At 41.9% G+C, this 14,863-nt stretch overlaps 1 protein-coding gene across 5 annotated transcripts in view; it reads right to left on the reverse strand.

The window, feature by feature from the left end:
• Positions 1 to 14,863, reverse strand: part of nrxn2b (neurexin 2b) — a 704,163-nt gene that overhangs the window by 350,713 nt on the left and 338,587 nt on the right. For all 5 annotated transcript variants that reach the window (XM_038732127.1, XM_038732126.1, XM_038732128.1 and 2 more), the window contains 4 exons: positions 13,055 to 13,216; positions 4,751 to 5,189; positions 2,875 to 3,258; positions 521 to 724 (listed from right to left, as the gene is read on the reverse strand). In XM_038732127.1, the coding sequence (XP_038588055.1) occupies positions 521 to 724; positions 2,875 to 3,258; positions 4,751 to 5,189; positions 13,055 to 13,216 (1,189 nt within the window). The remainder of the gene's footprint in view (positions 1 to 520; positions 725 to 2,874; positions 3,259 to 4,750; positions 5,190 to 13,054; positions 13,217 to 14,863) is intronic.

Raw genomic sequence — 14,863 nt, forward strand, 5'->3', positions numbered from 1 at the left:
GGGCTTCCCAGGGAACAGAAAGAAAGGGATGAATGCAGAGTGGATAGGGTGGGTTCAGGCGTCAAAGAATATGGAACAGAAATGACTGCAGGGTGGCTCCCCACACAAGGCGAAATCACTGTGTTCAGGGAATACCTTTACCTTTTTACTTTTAGTCTTGCAGCCTATGAGCTTTTGGTGGAGAGGTTTCTGTATTTGTACCTCAGTTTTCTCAAATAAATAGCCTTTGCGTGTTGTTAGCATTCCTAATTTAAACCACGGGGCAGTGAGGGACATAAGCAATGCTTACTATACTGCCAACTGTACCCATTAAATAAAATAAAGCGTGTACTATAAATCGTACAAAACAAATCTGGCTTAACTGAGGGACAAATTGAGAAGCTTTTTCTCACCCAACTATCTGACAATGGAAAAAACTCTGAATGTCAAACCATCTTTTTTTAGTGCAGTGGTATACAAAGACAAGTGATGGTAAGGGAGAGGTCAGCAGGGACATCCACGATGAATCACGGTGGCCTACCAAGGTTCACGGTGAGCTTAATGCGGCCTCCGTCCAGCTCCAGTCGCAGGGTGTCCGCTGACTCCTTGGAGGTGGTGGCCATGAGCAGACCGTATGCCCGCTGAGACATGAAACGCAGCGCCAAGTCCTCGGCCTCCGTGTGCATGGTGACCGGCATGATGATCTTCAGGTACATGCTGCCGTCGTAACTCAGCACCGTCGCCTCTGGATAGGGGTGAGGGAGAGGGCAAGAAGAGTGGCAGAGCGGGTAGCGCATTACAGTACACAGGAGGAGAAGATGCTTTCAAAGAGGTAAAGACTCCGATGAACCCAGAACATCAAGGTCAATCAGATACGACAGCACAGTATCGGCAGCCAAATTCAAGCATCTGACAAATTCAATACCAATCTAAATGTCATTGAAACAAACCTTCACAGGTCTAGATTTAGAACCATGTATTTTCATTATTTGTCTCATAATGTCAAACAAAAAAGGTTTGCCTTATTCTATCGAAGTTTTTCTTTTTCTGACCATTTCAAATGTAACCAGGATTAATACAAAATAACCTAGAATGTATTTGTCAAAAAGGCGTATATGTATGTCATATCTTCAACATCGGTTCAATGGAACACTCAGTGAGATGATCAAGGTTTTATTTGTCTGTACTGAAACTGAACACCTATCACAGTGACGCCGATGTCATTTTGTTAATAAATATTATTCTGTCTTCTACGTGTCATGCTGATGTTTGAGAGTGTGCAGAATATCCTACAGAATTACATCCCTACACATTTTTCATCAAATGACACATCAACTCGACAAAGCGCGAACATAAAACATTCATTACAACGAAAGAAAGGAAGCCACAAGAATATTCATAATGAATCCTACATCAGTCTTAGTTTAGAAAAATGTCAAAATCAAAAGTGCAGCTGGTTTCCGACACATCCTTATTCACACTAGACACAACTGTGGTTCCTCGCTGTATGAATCAGCCATGCCATAAATAGACTGCTGTGAGAGTGAACTGTCACTCTACACAGCAAAGAGTGCTGCTCTAATTTTAGAGTGAGGGTCGATATGTGTCACCATGGACTAAACATGAGTCACTGTCACAAGGTACTAAAAACTAACTAAACTAAAATGATGCTAAAAGATGAAGGAAACTCCCTGCTCTGGGAGGGCAACAGAGGTAAAGGCAGTGATATTTTAAAAAAATAGTGTACCACATAGATTCACACACACTGGACCAACACACCCTGCCTTCTTTGACAAGACTCCACTTCTTACACAATCCCAATGCCGCACTATTCTATAAATCAATCAAACCAATCTGTAGCACACAAAAAATATTCATTATCATCCTAACCTCATGCATCATGTAATATCCTCTGGATTTTCTTCCTTTAGTCAATATCATTGAATGTCCTTATATTCTGCTGGTCTATGCATTCACTCTATTGACAGAGAAATAAGTGGCTGGTTATTAGAAAAGTGCCCCCTGCCAAAACCCTGCAGTAGCACACACCTCCACTAGATGGCAGAAGAGCACCACTGAAACCACACCTGCCTTCAGAGCACCCAAACACAAAACTGTTAAAATATCACCCTTCAAAATACACACATTTCATCCTCTACCTTCACTGTCTTGATTTGAATCCAATCTCGCCTTCCCTCATTACCCTCCTTGTCCCTCAAAAAATCCCATACTGTCATGGCTTACTCACCCCCACGGACGTGCAAAGACAAACCATGAAGCGAGGTGCCTGCAGCTAATTGGAATGAATCAGATGTACGCGGTGCTATTTGACTAGCTCCCCGTCCCCTGCTGTGCCGTACGCGCCACCTGGGTATGCGTGACTGGCACAGATGGCGGTAGTAGGCCTGGCTGCTCTGCCACACTGTTGCCACACTCTCTCAGTGGTTCAGCCTGATCCCCCCCCTCCCCACCCAAAAGCCTCAGGAGGAATTAGGTTCACATAGCTTTCTGTGGAGTTCTTATACCTACAATAGAACAGATGCTTGCTTGGGTCAAATACAAGGGATGCTTTGTATTTGACACAATCAAGCATCATTATTAGATGTGTTGAAATGCTTGTTCTATACTTTTCTCACTCTGCCATGAGTGTAGGCTACAACATTAACAATTTAGCAACTTTTCATTGTTTCAGGAGTTATTTTTTGCCTCACTGTAAGAAAGGTTATAGTGTCTGTGTGTGTCTTGTTTGGGATGATGCGGTGGTATTTCTTTTCTGTTGCAAACAAGATGGACCTATGATGAATTCTAAAGTAGTAAAAGACCTCCAAGTATTGATTTAAAAGTCTTTATCCCTTCACCCATTAAGAGACCCATTCACTCCATCACCCTCCTTACCTATTTCACAGTTTGTACCCAGGTATCCGGTGCCGATGCAATCACATATGTAGCGGTTCCAGCCCTCTTTGCACAGACCTCCGTTGCCACAGGGGGTGCTGCTACATCGCTTCTGCAGCTCACGGGTACAGAAACTGCTGACACCAAGCGCGCTCTGGATCTCAGCCAGGCGGCGGACGTCGCGACTCTTGCCGTCAATGAAGAGGTCGCGGACGCAGCCTACGTAGCCGTAGTTAAGTAGCGCCGTCCAAACCTCGGGTGGCAGGATGAGGTCCGACTTAGACTCGGGCAGCCCGCCCAGGTACATATCACTGTCCAGGTCCAGGATTTCACTGCCCTCTGGGGAGCTGAAGGGCATGCTGCGGCTGTTAACTGAGATAGATCCTAAAAGACAGAAACACAAACAAGGACAAATGTTAACTTTTAAATATCAAAATGCAAAAAAACCCAAAAAACTTTCTGATAAATGGGGTGCAATTTAGTGTTGTGTTTGTTTGTGTCTGAGCATGTATCTTGTATTTAGTGTGTTTTAAAGACTCTTAGACACAGTGCAAATGATTGAAGAAGTGTGGTCTGGATAGGTGAGTGCACTGGTGGGAGGTCAAGTGGCTGAGTGATTGGGTAAGTGGGTGAATGGTTAGATGGGAGGGGTAGTAAGGGGATAATTTAGGGACCTAGAACACAGATGGGGGGGGAGCATGCAGGAGAACAGATGAAAGTAGAGTGCGTATGTGTGTGTGAGTCTGTGTCTAATGTGTCTGTAATAAGCTAAATGGAGGAGAAGGGAAGCAGAATGCAGCAAGGAGTGGGTGAAACAAAAGGCCCTCTCTCTTTCTGTGATTAACGACTCCATCTTAATGTTCTATTAAAAGCCAATTACAGCAGGAGCAGCAGTGAGAGCACATGCATGTGCACGCACAGACACACACACCCGCACACTCATTCACACCCTTCCTCATTATAAGACGCCATTAGGGGGAGATATAATGTCCAAGGTGCTTGCCCACCTACAGGCGATTCATCAGACACAACACACTCAAGCATGCAGATGCCCACATGGAAGCAGAGACATTGGAACACAACAAGCAAGCATGAAAAATACATTTGCGTTAAAAAACACCACTTGGTGTATCATTAGCAGTATGTGCAACCATTTCTTGGTTTTTGTTTCGACATGCTTGGATTAGCACGGAGAGCTCAACAGTTTTAGACTGTGTCAAAGCCAATTCAGTCGCCTTTCCTGTGCTGCTATCTGAGTCCTCCTAATCCAGTGAATGATTCCAATCAGCTGCCTAAAGACTACAGGATACAATAAAAAATATGATTAGATTAAAATTAGGTACATGTGTAGTCCATGTGCACATTTGTGGTTTAAAAAAATACTGTGGAGCTAGCGACAGATATCTAGCCTTTTGAAAAGTAATTGCAAAACTGTTAATAACAGCCAGTGTCTGTCAGTCGGGGCTGTGAGTTGTGAAGAGCCATTTCTTGCTGTAGTGTACATCCAAGATATTTTTGCTGACACGTTGTCTAAAGTAAGACCGAACCGCCAGAATATAAAATGACTTTTTAATCCACCAAATTACTGTTTGCCACAAACAAAATTACACTGAGGGTGTATATTATCTCTGATGCAAGTTACTAAATCATATTTTTTATAATGTTCTGACATAGTGCTAATTGTGAAGATGTTTTTCACAGGTGGATGGGAAGTACTGCAGTGTAACAAATATCTGATTGACATGAATCTGTCTCTCGATGTGAAAATGTGGATGATGAATGCGAAGAAATAATCATTCAACAACTTTGCAATATAAAGTTTGCACATGCACAGTCATATTATAGATCAGTTTAAAAGCGGAAAGCAACCCCTCACCTTTCCTCCCTTCCCTCTGAAAATCCACATGGCACCATTCCCCGTCATTGACCTTCTTGTTGCTGGCCTTCAACTTTGTTTTTCCAGAGCCCATATCAATCAGCAGGTACAAATACCCATCCAGCAGCTCCATGGCAAAGTAATCAGTCTTCAGTTCCCTACCGGGCTTCTGCTCTTTGGGACCCTGAGGGTGGCCATGGCTAAACAGCAGGAGGCCGCTGGGCTCCGTAGTGCGGAAGTCAAAGGAGATAGATCCAGTCTTCTTGGTGTTCCACTTGGGCAGGGAGATGTAGGACTCTGGGTTCTCGAAGGTGACAGGGTCCAGAGCTGCCACGTCCTCGCAGCGGAACACTAGGTCACCGTTCAGGGTTATTTTAGGGTCACGCTCGATGGCCAGCCGCGACAACTCCAGCTTAAAGTCATTATTCTTGTACACCACCTGGAAAACAGAGAGGAGAACACGTGGTTACAAGGTCATAATTCTGTATAGTGGTGGTGATGATGTGTGATTGCGTGACAATCTACAGCTGTATTATTATTTTAAAATGGACTTCCCTCTTTCCTAAAAACATAATGCAGCTGCAACAGAGACGACCATTCTGTCCATAATTTTGAGAGCCTGCAGATGCATCCTAATTGCCCAAATTAATTTCAAGTGTCAGTTATAGCGGCTGCTGGGAAATCCTGTCGGCATGGGGAAATGATGAATCAAAAAAATAAAAGACGCCACAGAGGCTGCTTTTGCTTTTCCATCTCCAATCCCCGCTCACCTAACACGAAATTTAGGTCAAATGAGTGCTCAGTTCACTGATGTTCCGTGATGTGGTAAGGAATTCCTCTACACTTTGAAAAATGTAAACACAGAGGAACCACTTGGGCCACTGAGTTGGCCAGGGTAAAACTTTACTGATGTCTAAGAGTGTTGGGGTTGCTCAGTGCCTCAAGCTCTAATCACTCGAGTATAAACTTGGTAAAATCCAAAATATTTGTTGTTCTACAAAAACTGTAGCTCAGAAATGTCTGTATATATGCACAATAAATGGAAAAAATTAAAAGTCCCCAGGGGATACTCGGGCACACGGAGAGTCGAACGTGACCTACAGCCTTGATGCAAAAGTCTCCGACAGCCTTTGATGAAATGTGGCTCTATTGTTTAAGCTCAGAGTGTGCGTCTGTGCCTCACTTTGTGCATTCATTATGGATTAAGTGCTGAAAGGAAAGAAAAATATCATTGTCTTTCATAGTTTTAGTTTGCTTTTATTTGAATACTCTGTAGACAGATGTTCTGAACTGCTGTCCTAATGTGCAGTGATAATGTGCAGCAGCTGAGGTCTTTGCTTTTGTTTGTTTGTGTGTTTCCTCTCCTGAGTGTAGCACTCTTCATACTCTCTCACACACCCACGCATGCTCCCTGACTGGTAACTGAGAAAAAAAAAAGTCTTATTTCCATGTCTTTGTTTGTTTTCTGCTGAAGTCACAGCTATGAGGTTAAAAAGACTGTCCTGTTGTTGTAAGGTTCCCGAGCTTAACATAAATATCATTAAATTATGTTATATTAACATTAAATATCTGGATCCCCCAAGGTAATACTGCTTATTTCAATGTACAATTCCACTGTCACGCCAACGACACACATCTCTCTATCCCAATCAGACCCTATGACCAGTCTAACATTGCAACCCTTTACAAATGCCTTGCTGATGTAAATTACTGGATGTCACACAACATCCTACAGTTCAATCTTACAATAGATCTAATAGAATTCAAATCATGGCAAACCTAGGTGAACTAGCAGAAATCTTTGACCAGGACTTTTGAACCCCATGTAAAGAAAGGTATCCAGTTATGTTTTTATCATTTAAGAAATATAGCTTAAGTTAAGTATTTTATTAGATCTGGAGAAACTCATCCATGCTTTTATCTCCCACTGCCTCAACTACTGTAAATCCCCATATACCTGTATCAGTCAGAAATCAATTCATCACCAACAGTTAGTCCAAAGTGCTGTAGCTCGACTTTGAACTTGCTGCAAAAAAATACGACCATATCATTCCAGTTTTAGCATCCTTGCTCTTGCTGCCGGTTTCTTTTAGGCTTGATTTGATAAATTATTCTAATTACCTTTAAGGCCAGGCATGTTCGACCCCTCCCAGTTTCTGAGCTTTTATCCCTCTATAGGCCAGGATGCAGACCGAGAACCTCTGGTAGGGCGTCTGTTCCAAGTTCCATCTCATTTCTTGAGAATCATTTATACAAAATAGCTTTCAATGTGTGATGTGTGATTTCTTTTTCCTTTAATTTTAAATTGACTTGTTTTGTGTTTTATATATTCTTCGCCGCACACCACTGTGTTTGATACTAATCTTTATTTCGACAATGTTTTACATTGATTGCTGTAAAGCACTTTGTTACCTGTATTGAAAAGTGCTATACAAATTAAGCTATTATTATTATTATTATTCCTGCGATGGACTGGCGACTTGTCCAGGGTGTACCCCGCCTTTCGCCCGATGTCAGCTGGGATTGGTTCCAGCCCCCCCGCGACCCTGTACGCAGGATAAGCAGTTGACGATGGATGGATGGATGGATGATTGTGTCACCATTTGCTTTGCGTTTGCATTGGCATCTGTTTTCGTATTTGCACAACTGAAAGGCTCGTCTTGTGCACTCTGAGTTCACCAGACTGCTGTTATCATTCCTCATTGTCTTTCACAGTATCTCTTTCAAACACCCTCCAATCTACCTATTTCCTCACATGTACGCACACTATCGCTACCTCTCTCTTGCTCTCTCTCGCCCTCTCTGTCAAACAGGGACAGAATGAACCACAAGAACACAGCTATGCTGGGTTATTCTTGAACTTAAGCCTCCTTTGGTTATCTCGCATATTGGCATTGCTGCCACATGTACTGTACACCTCATAATGTTGTCATTAGCAGAGATTAGTCCTGGTAATTAGCTATGATAATGCTAAAACTGGCAGTTAATAAGGTGTGAGCTCGCCTGGCTTAAGGTTTTAGAAAAAGTGAGGGGTAGGTGAAAGATAGAAAATGCAGTGGGAGGAAGGAGAAAATTTATTTAAATTGTATTTATTTCCAGGTATTTATTTTTGTATACCCATGGTGCTCTGTTTCTACAAAAACCCAGCCTGGTGTACTGCTTTTTCACAAAGCATCATATAGCACATGATAAGATGAGACAGAAAACATGCTGTACCAGATGACTTTCAGGCCAGAATCTGCAATGTGGCTCTGAAAAACAGCTCAAGTCTAAGTCTTCCTGCAGACTCAGAGGGTATTACATCACACATGCTTATCTGTTATTCCCTGAAAACAGTAGGGCCATACATGGATCACTGAAAAAACTGAAGATGGCCAGACTTCCATTATATTTGCTGTGATATTCTTGTTTTGTAGAAGATTAATCCTAATGTTAACTGTGATCCCTCAACCTCTCCTCTGCACTAACATGCAGACTAACATTCCACTTAACAAAATAAATATCAAGAGTCCAGTTTGCCATGAAACTGCATGAGCTTTCCTTTAGTATCACTTCAGCATCATCATCCTCACTACTTGGTACTAATCTAAAAGGTCAAGTGTGAACAAAAGTTAATTAAATGTAAAAGACATTTCTCATTAGGGACTAGGGGCTGCTAGCAGGGCTTTATATACTAAGTCCAAATCTGGACAAGGGTTGACATCTGCCTGTAATATAATACAGTGAACAACTCATATTTACATAAAGGCAGCTTTCAACATATTAATGACGTCAAGAATTCTAATGTCAGAGGGATTTTGCGCACTCCAACGTGCCACCAATTGGAGCAACGGTAAAGGCAAGCTGCCAGTATTAGCTTGCTATAACGTCAGCTGTGACTCCTACGATTTTCAGTAAGAGCAGAATTTGTTCAAAAGTTCAGATGACAGATGGCGAACATGTTTTTTCATTACTGAGCCAGTTCAGATCATCTGTGATGCTACCACCTCTGGTGTAAATTTAGGAGCTTTGTGTTAGGTTTGATTCAAGCAGCTTTCCTTGTTTGTGTGTGCTCAAATCCAGCTTGTTTTTTTCGTTGTGTTCAATTCAACAAGGGCAAATAAGAGGAAAACAGGGGTATCAAAGAGAGATGCATGGGAGCACCAAATGGCCCATTCTGAAAGGTGTATCAAATTAAATCTGTGCAAAGGCAAAGGACCAAGATCTGCACTTGGGCTTCATACAGACATTTGTAATATGTCCTCTTCGGTATTGGGAGGGCAGGTCTCAGTAGCTCATCCAATGAGCCAAATCACCCGCTTTGAAATCTTGAGCAGTTAGTCACGTCTAGCAACACAGTCTACGCCCCCTCTTTGATATGATAATCACTTCTGAATTCAGTTTATTTGTGATGTACTTCGGGGTTGCTAATGTCTGATAAGCCCATACACCTCATTGTGTGGTACGAGCCTACTTTTGCCCAGGTGTTGCAATAGATCAATAGACAATGCAGCATTCAATGCAATCATTCCATTATGGCGTAAATATGAAGTCATTTAACAAACACTGACCGATTGTGACATAATTTCAGCATCACTATACAGTGCATTGATTGTTGGTGCCTTGGTGACAAGGAAGCACAACTGGCAACACCCTTCCAATTACAAAGTTGGTGGAGTGTGAGAGGGGGCAATGGTTGACCCAAGAAGATTTTATCGCATCAAAGGTGAGACTAGGAGGAAGCTGCAAATGACGAGATAGAGCATCAATATGAAGTTGGGAGGGCAGGAAGGGAGAGACAGTGAAAGAGTGAGGGCAAGGAGGAGGGCGGGCGTGTTCATCCAATCCATGGAAGCGGTCGAAGAAATCAATTTTTAATTTGTCCGTCAGGGTGGCAAAGCCGGCGAACCAACAGCGCTACCATGGACTTAATTACACAAAACTGCCCCCGAGAAAGGGAAGATGAGAGGCAGGGAGAGGCGATGAGAGACGTGGGAAGAGTAGGGAAGACAAGCAGGAGGGGAAAGAGCGAGAGAGAGAGAGAGGGAGGGAGACTGACATGGAGGGAGGAGTGTGAAATGGGCGATGGCAAGGTCACTGTCTGGGAGAGAGATGGAGAGGCGGAGGTTGTGGTGGAGAGACAGATGGTGACGTGTAGAAGAGAATAGAGGAATCTGTGGAAACAAGACTCAGGGGCTGAAGAGAAGACAGACCCAATTTCACACCCAACCACTCTGACTGGGAGCCTAGAAATACACACAAACATCACACGCTGTATGATCATAGCATGTGGGTGACTTTGAACATGTATAAGCACACACACACACACACACACACACACACACACACACACAGAGCAAAAAAAAAAACTTCATAGGGCTTCAGTGACTCTTTTCGGAGCCTTTTTACTTTTCTTCTGCTGTGCTCTTCCTTTGGATTTTTGCTGCCTGGAGGGTGCTGGCCAAGCGTATCAAAGGCGTTTGACCATGGTGGTGGCATGAAAGCCTTGCCCTGGAACATAACACCACTGCTAATCCGAGGTGTGCCACTGAACTAGCACAGGATGAAACACACCGACTGTCGACCCCCCAACCACTTACTTTCCTTTTTATTTTCAGATACTGCTACTCTACCTGGCGCTCTCAGTCACTTTTATTGCGGGTTTTCTCAGTGCCTTTTTTGCATGGTTACCTTTCAGGCTCAGTTCAGCTGATGTAGTTATTAGAGCTTGACCACAGCTGAAAAGGTGAGCCATAAGTCTCAAACACCAGGAAAAACAACCACTGTGCTCCAGCTTCTAACCTTAAGTGTGGTCAACATGTGTTTCAGACCTGTAAACATGCCTTCAAAAAGGGACAAACTAAACGATCTGAGTATTGAGTATTAATGTATTACTTTCAGTGCTTGAAGTGGGCCAGTGCTCGCCGGTACATAGTATATATATATATATATATATATATATATATATATATATATATATACATACATAATTGAAATGGTTGACCCACTGGTTAAATGGAGAAATTCAGAATGTAATACTTAGGGATTTGCAAGTAGTGGCCGATACACACAGCAACACGTGAAAAGGGGGAGTACTGCCAGTTATTTTTTCCACTTCAATCACTGATTACTTAAGTAGAAAAGGTCTGCCTAAGCAGTGATTAAATATATATTTACACCACTGTTCAAAAGTTTGGAATCACCTGCCACAAAAACTTGATTCAGTAGCCTACAGTCAGATGGCGGAGAGAACTCTTCTGTATTTGTGAAAGGCTTTTCATGCTCTTAACTTGTAGAAAGCCCTCTTCAAGCGCATCACTGCACTCATGAGTTATTAAAAAAAAAAGAAAACTGCTTGTCACTGCTGATCATATAAGCAACAAATTGCTTATATGATCAAAAATCCTGCATTTTAGCTGCAACAAATATGAAAGAAGAAAGAATAATGAGAAGATAATCTTCTAGAGTGAACGTTTGCTTCTTGGAAACTTAATAATACATTTGGTGGTGAATTATAATGTTTTTAATCAATGTTAAATTGCCATTATTGAAGGAAAATAAGAAAAACATCAATATAACAACTTACTAAGCCTAGAGTCAACAGTACAATATAGACATCTTAAAATTCTCTACAGTAGGCCCAGAGGAATTAGGAGAAACAACCTTATGCTTATGGCAAACTGTTTCCCTTGATTTGAGGAAAAACTACTTTTTAAGATTCCATACTTGCCTACACACCATTTTGCAGTGCTGACCCAAACCGAAGCTGCTAAAGGCAAAAATGCCGCCCTTGGCAGAAGGTCAAACATGAATGGAAATGTCTGATGTTTACAGTAACCACCTCTCTCCTGGATTTTGTCAGGAACTTATTCCCCTGCATCTCAACCCTATCTAACCTTTACCTCAAAACTCCCCCCCCCCCCCCCCCCCCATTCACTTTCCTTTTCTTACTTTGGTCTGCACTGTGCAATCCATTAAAGTTGGTTACTGAAATGCCACTCCATTATTCCTCAAAATATTTCTCTCTTCAATACTATGTATATTAAACGTGTACATGCTACTTCTTCCTCACTTTCTCAGGCTTCAGTTATCTACTCTCAATTAGCTACTTATTGGGAGAGTCTCTCCAACTTAAATGCTCTGCTCTCTAACCATCTGCTCTGAATTTCCTTTTCCCTCACTTTTCTCACATTGCTTCTTCACCTCTATTTGTTGCTGTTAGCTCTCGGCATTGTCTGTTTTTCCACCGTTCACACCTCCCTCCCCTCCCCTGTGCTCCGTCTGTACGTTGACTGTAAATCCAGCCTTGTCTTGATTAGACGGAGGATAGTTAAACGCCTTGGGAAGTTTAAGACCCACTAGGGATGCTTCCGATAGCAACCCAAATAATGAAAATGTAATTCTGCAGGCATAATTAAGTTAGAGATAGGGCGATTACTGTGCGATCCATTAAAAGTGATGGCAAAAGTAATTACTTATTCAATCAGCATGGTTTTATGAGGAAATGCGATGGCACCATGTTGCGTCGCCTCTATACAAGTCATTACATTTACAAGGGCATAATACTTTAAGCTGTGATTGGTCCTCTTGACAGCTTGTTAAGCCGTGAATTAAAGCACTAGTGAAAAGAAAAGTCGTTTTTTTTTTGTCAAAGTTGAAGAAATAAAGTTTTTATAAGGCAACTGTCCTCTCCGTCCATGACTATGTGAAGCTGTGTATTAGTGTGTGTGTGCGTGCATGGCTCTGTGTATAAATCTAAATATGCGTGTGATTTTTTACCATCACACTGTGGCGTGTGTAATGACTGTGGATGTGTTTGGTCTGCAGTGTGGTTCAGAGGGGAGTGAGGAAATAAACACTTGAAAGAGATTCAGACTGTATGTCTGACACCTCCAACTCTCAAATACGGGAGTTATCACTGCACAGACTGATGATTCTCAAGTGACTGTGTGAGAGTCAACACAAATGTGTTTGTGTGAGTATGTGTGAGGATGACGCTTTACCACAGTCGACTAACTTTGTATGTTTCTTTTTTTTTCTTTGCCATTTTGTTTGGAACAAAAAAAATCTTACTAATTCTTTCGAGACACCCTTTAGCTGATGTAAAATAGTAAGCAGTTGGCAAAAAACTAACCACACCTTGCTATTAGGCAACACAGCTAAGTGTACTATTTAAAAGTAATCACACACTTGCGGGTCAGAATCATTTCCACAGCAAGAAACTACAAACTAATAACATAAGGCAGAGAGATACAGTACAAAGGAGAGTGTGTACATGGTTGCATGTTATATTCACAAACCAGACAATGACACAGAGCCACTCACGTCTTTCAGGCAGCCCATGAAGTTGTTGCTGACTGGGGATCCCGGCAGGTCGGCGGTGTTGGGGCTCCCTCCAATGTAGAAAAAGTCATCAGAGCCCAACATGGTGTAATCTTCCTGGGTGTAACCAGTGGTGGTTAATATACCATCCACTGAGATGGTCACCTGGCGTAGGCATGGCCCAAAAAGGGACAGATGAAAAAAAAAGAGAGAGAGAGAGAGCAGGGATAGGCAGAATAGAGAATGATGAGAGTGGAGAGAAATTAGAAGAATGAGGAGGAAAAACAAGGAAGAAAGTGGATTAAACACCAGTGATAGGTGGTGCCGTCCCCTAAACGGTATCGCTTGGTTGGTTGCTTTAGTGCCAGTCAGACTGAGGGCTTTCACTCTGGAGTGCAGTTGCTAAGAGAAAACCAGTGGAACAGTGCTGTGCTCACTGTCTAATCACAATTCTGATTTAGTTGAGTACTGGCAAAAGTATAGGCTTTGACTGTATCGTGCACTGGATTAATCTTAAAGACACATAAAATGTAACATAAGTGAAAAGCAGCCACTCTTTTGTAAAAATACTGTTAATGTCTCATAAAACTGAGAATAAACACTGATCTTACACTATTTTCAAACTATCAGCTGGGCTTTCCCTGTGATTGGCAACATTCATTTACTGAACCACCATTTATTTAACCAAAAATAAATCCCTTTTTCAATACCAGCATTCCTCAAGACCCGCATTTTGTGCAAGGTTACACATTCATTTGATCGCTAACAGAGAGAAAGCACAGAGAGGAATCAGACACACAGCCGCAAGCTGATGGTATGAGATAGTGTCGATTGAAATGCAGAAACAAGACTTAATATCCCCAGAAATAATTTTTAAAAACCAAATGCATAAAAGGGTAGAATTTTGAGGCTCTTCCAGAGCTTTTGGTCTTTTTCGATTCTTTTATTCCAGTAATACCCTCGTGTTACTGGAACACGACTAACCTGATCAAAAAGAGGTTTAACCTAAATTACAACAGCATGTGTGGAGACTACTCTTATACTGATTTAACACAAGGCTGTACAAGATTAGGTGAAGCAGCTGTTTCAAATGTAACACCAGATCCTACCTTTTCAGTTCAAATAATACCTGAACAGTTAATGAAATGACACAGGAAAGGATTTCCGCCACTTACTAACCCTTTTCCAGGAGTTATAACAAAGAAAATCAAATCAATGTACACTGCCGAAATACAGCACTGCAGGGAGCCGTGTACACAACAATCTGTTTTTCGTTACCTTTGCACACTCAAAAGTGATGCTAGCACACCTCATTTAATCTGAGGTCCAGATTTACATCCCGGTCATTTACAATAAGATCTTGCATATTATAGTATTTCATTTTGCAAGGGATGGAGGACACTACTTACTGTTTACTGTGGTTTTGATAAGCGTAATTTTTTTTACTACCACAGACCTTCTGACCACAGATATATTTAAAAAAAATATCCCAAATAATTTATTTAAATCTGACAAACCAAAAACTCAATATGAAGCAGACATTCTGAAGCAGAGAGCTGAAAACCTTAGCAACTGCACTCGACAGATCAGCCGCCCCAGCTGAGTGCTCGTCTTCACTTTGTCTTGACTGTTAGTTTTTTTTTCTTCACTTTTTGTCTTTTCATTTTTTTTCCCGTACTTCCCTTCTTAACAGGGCAACTCATTTTTATGTCTGCTGTTGCTACTTAGTGAGAAAGAGCGATCATAGTGGCCAGATGTATCTGCCAAGAAGAACGGTGGTGTGTTGGGGGTCATCTTTGAAGATCTCGGGTG

This window comes from Micropterus salmoides, unplaced genomic scaffold (genome assembly GCF_014851395.1).
Source record: "Micropterus salmoides isolate LMB-PRFRI ecotype aquatic unplaced genomic scaffold, ASM1485139v1 Ms_hic_scaffold_2, whole genome shotgun sequence".
In the NCBI taxonomy this organism is placed as follows: Eukaryota; Metazoa; Chordata; class Actinopteri; order Centrarchiformes; family Centrarchidae; genus Micropterus; species Micropterus salmoides.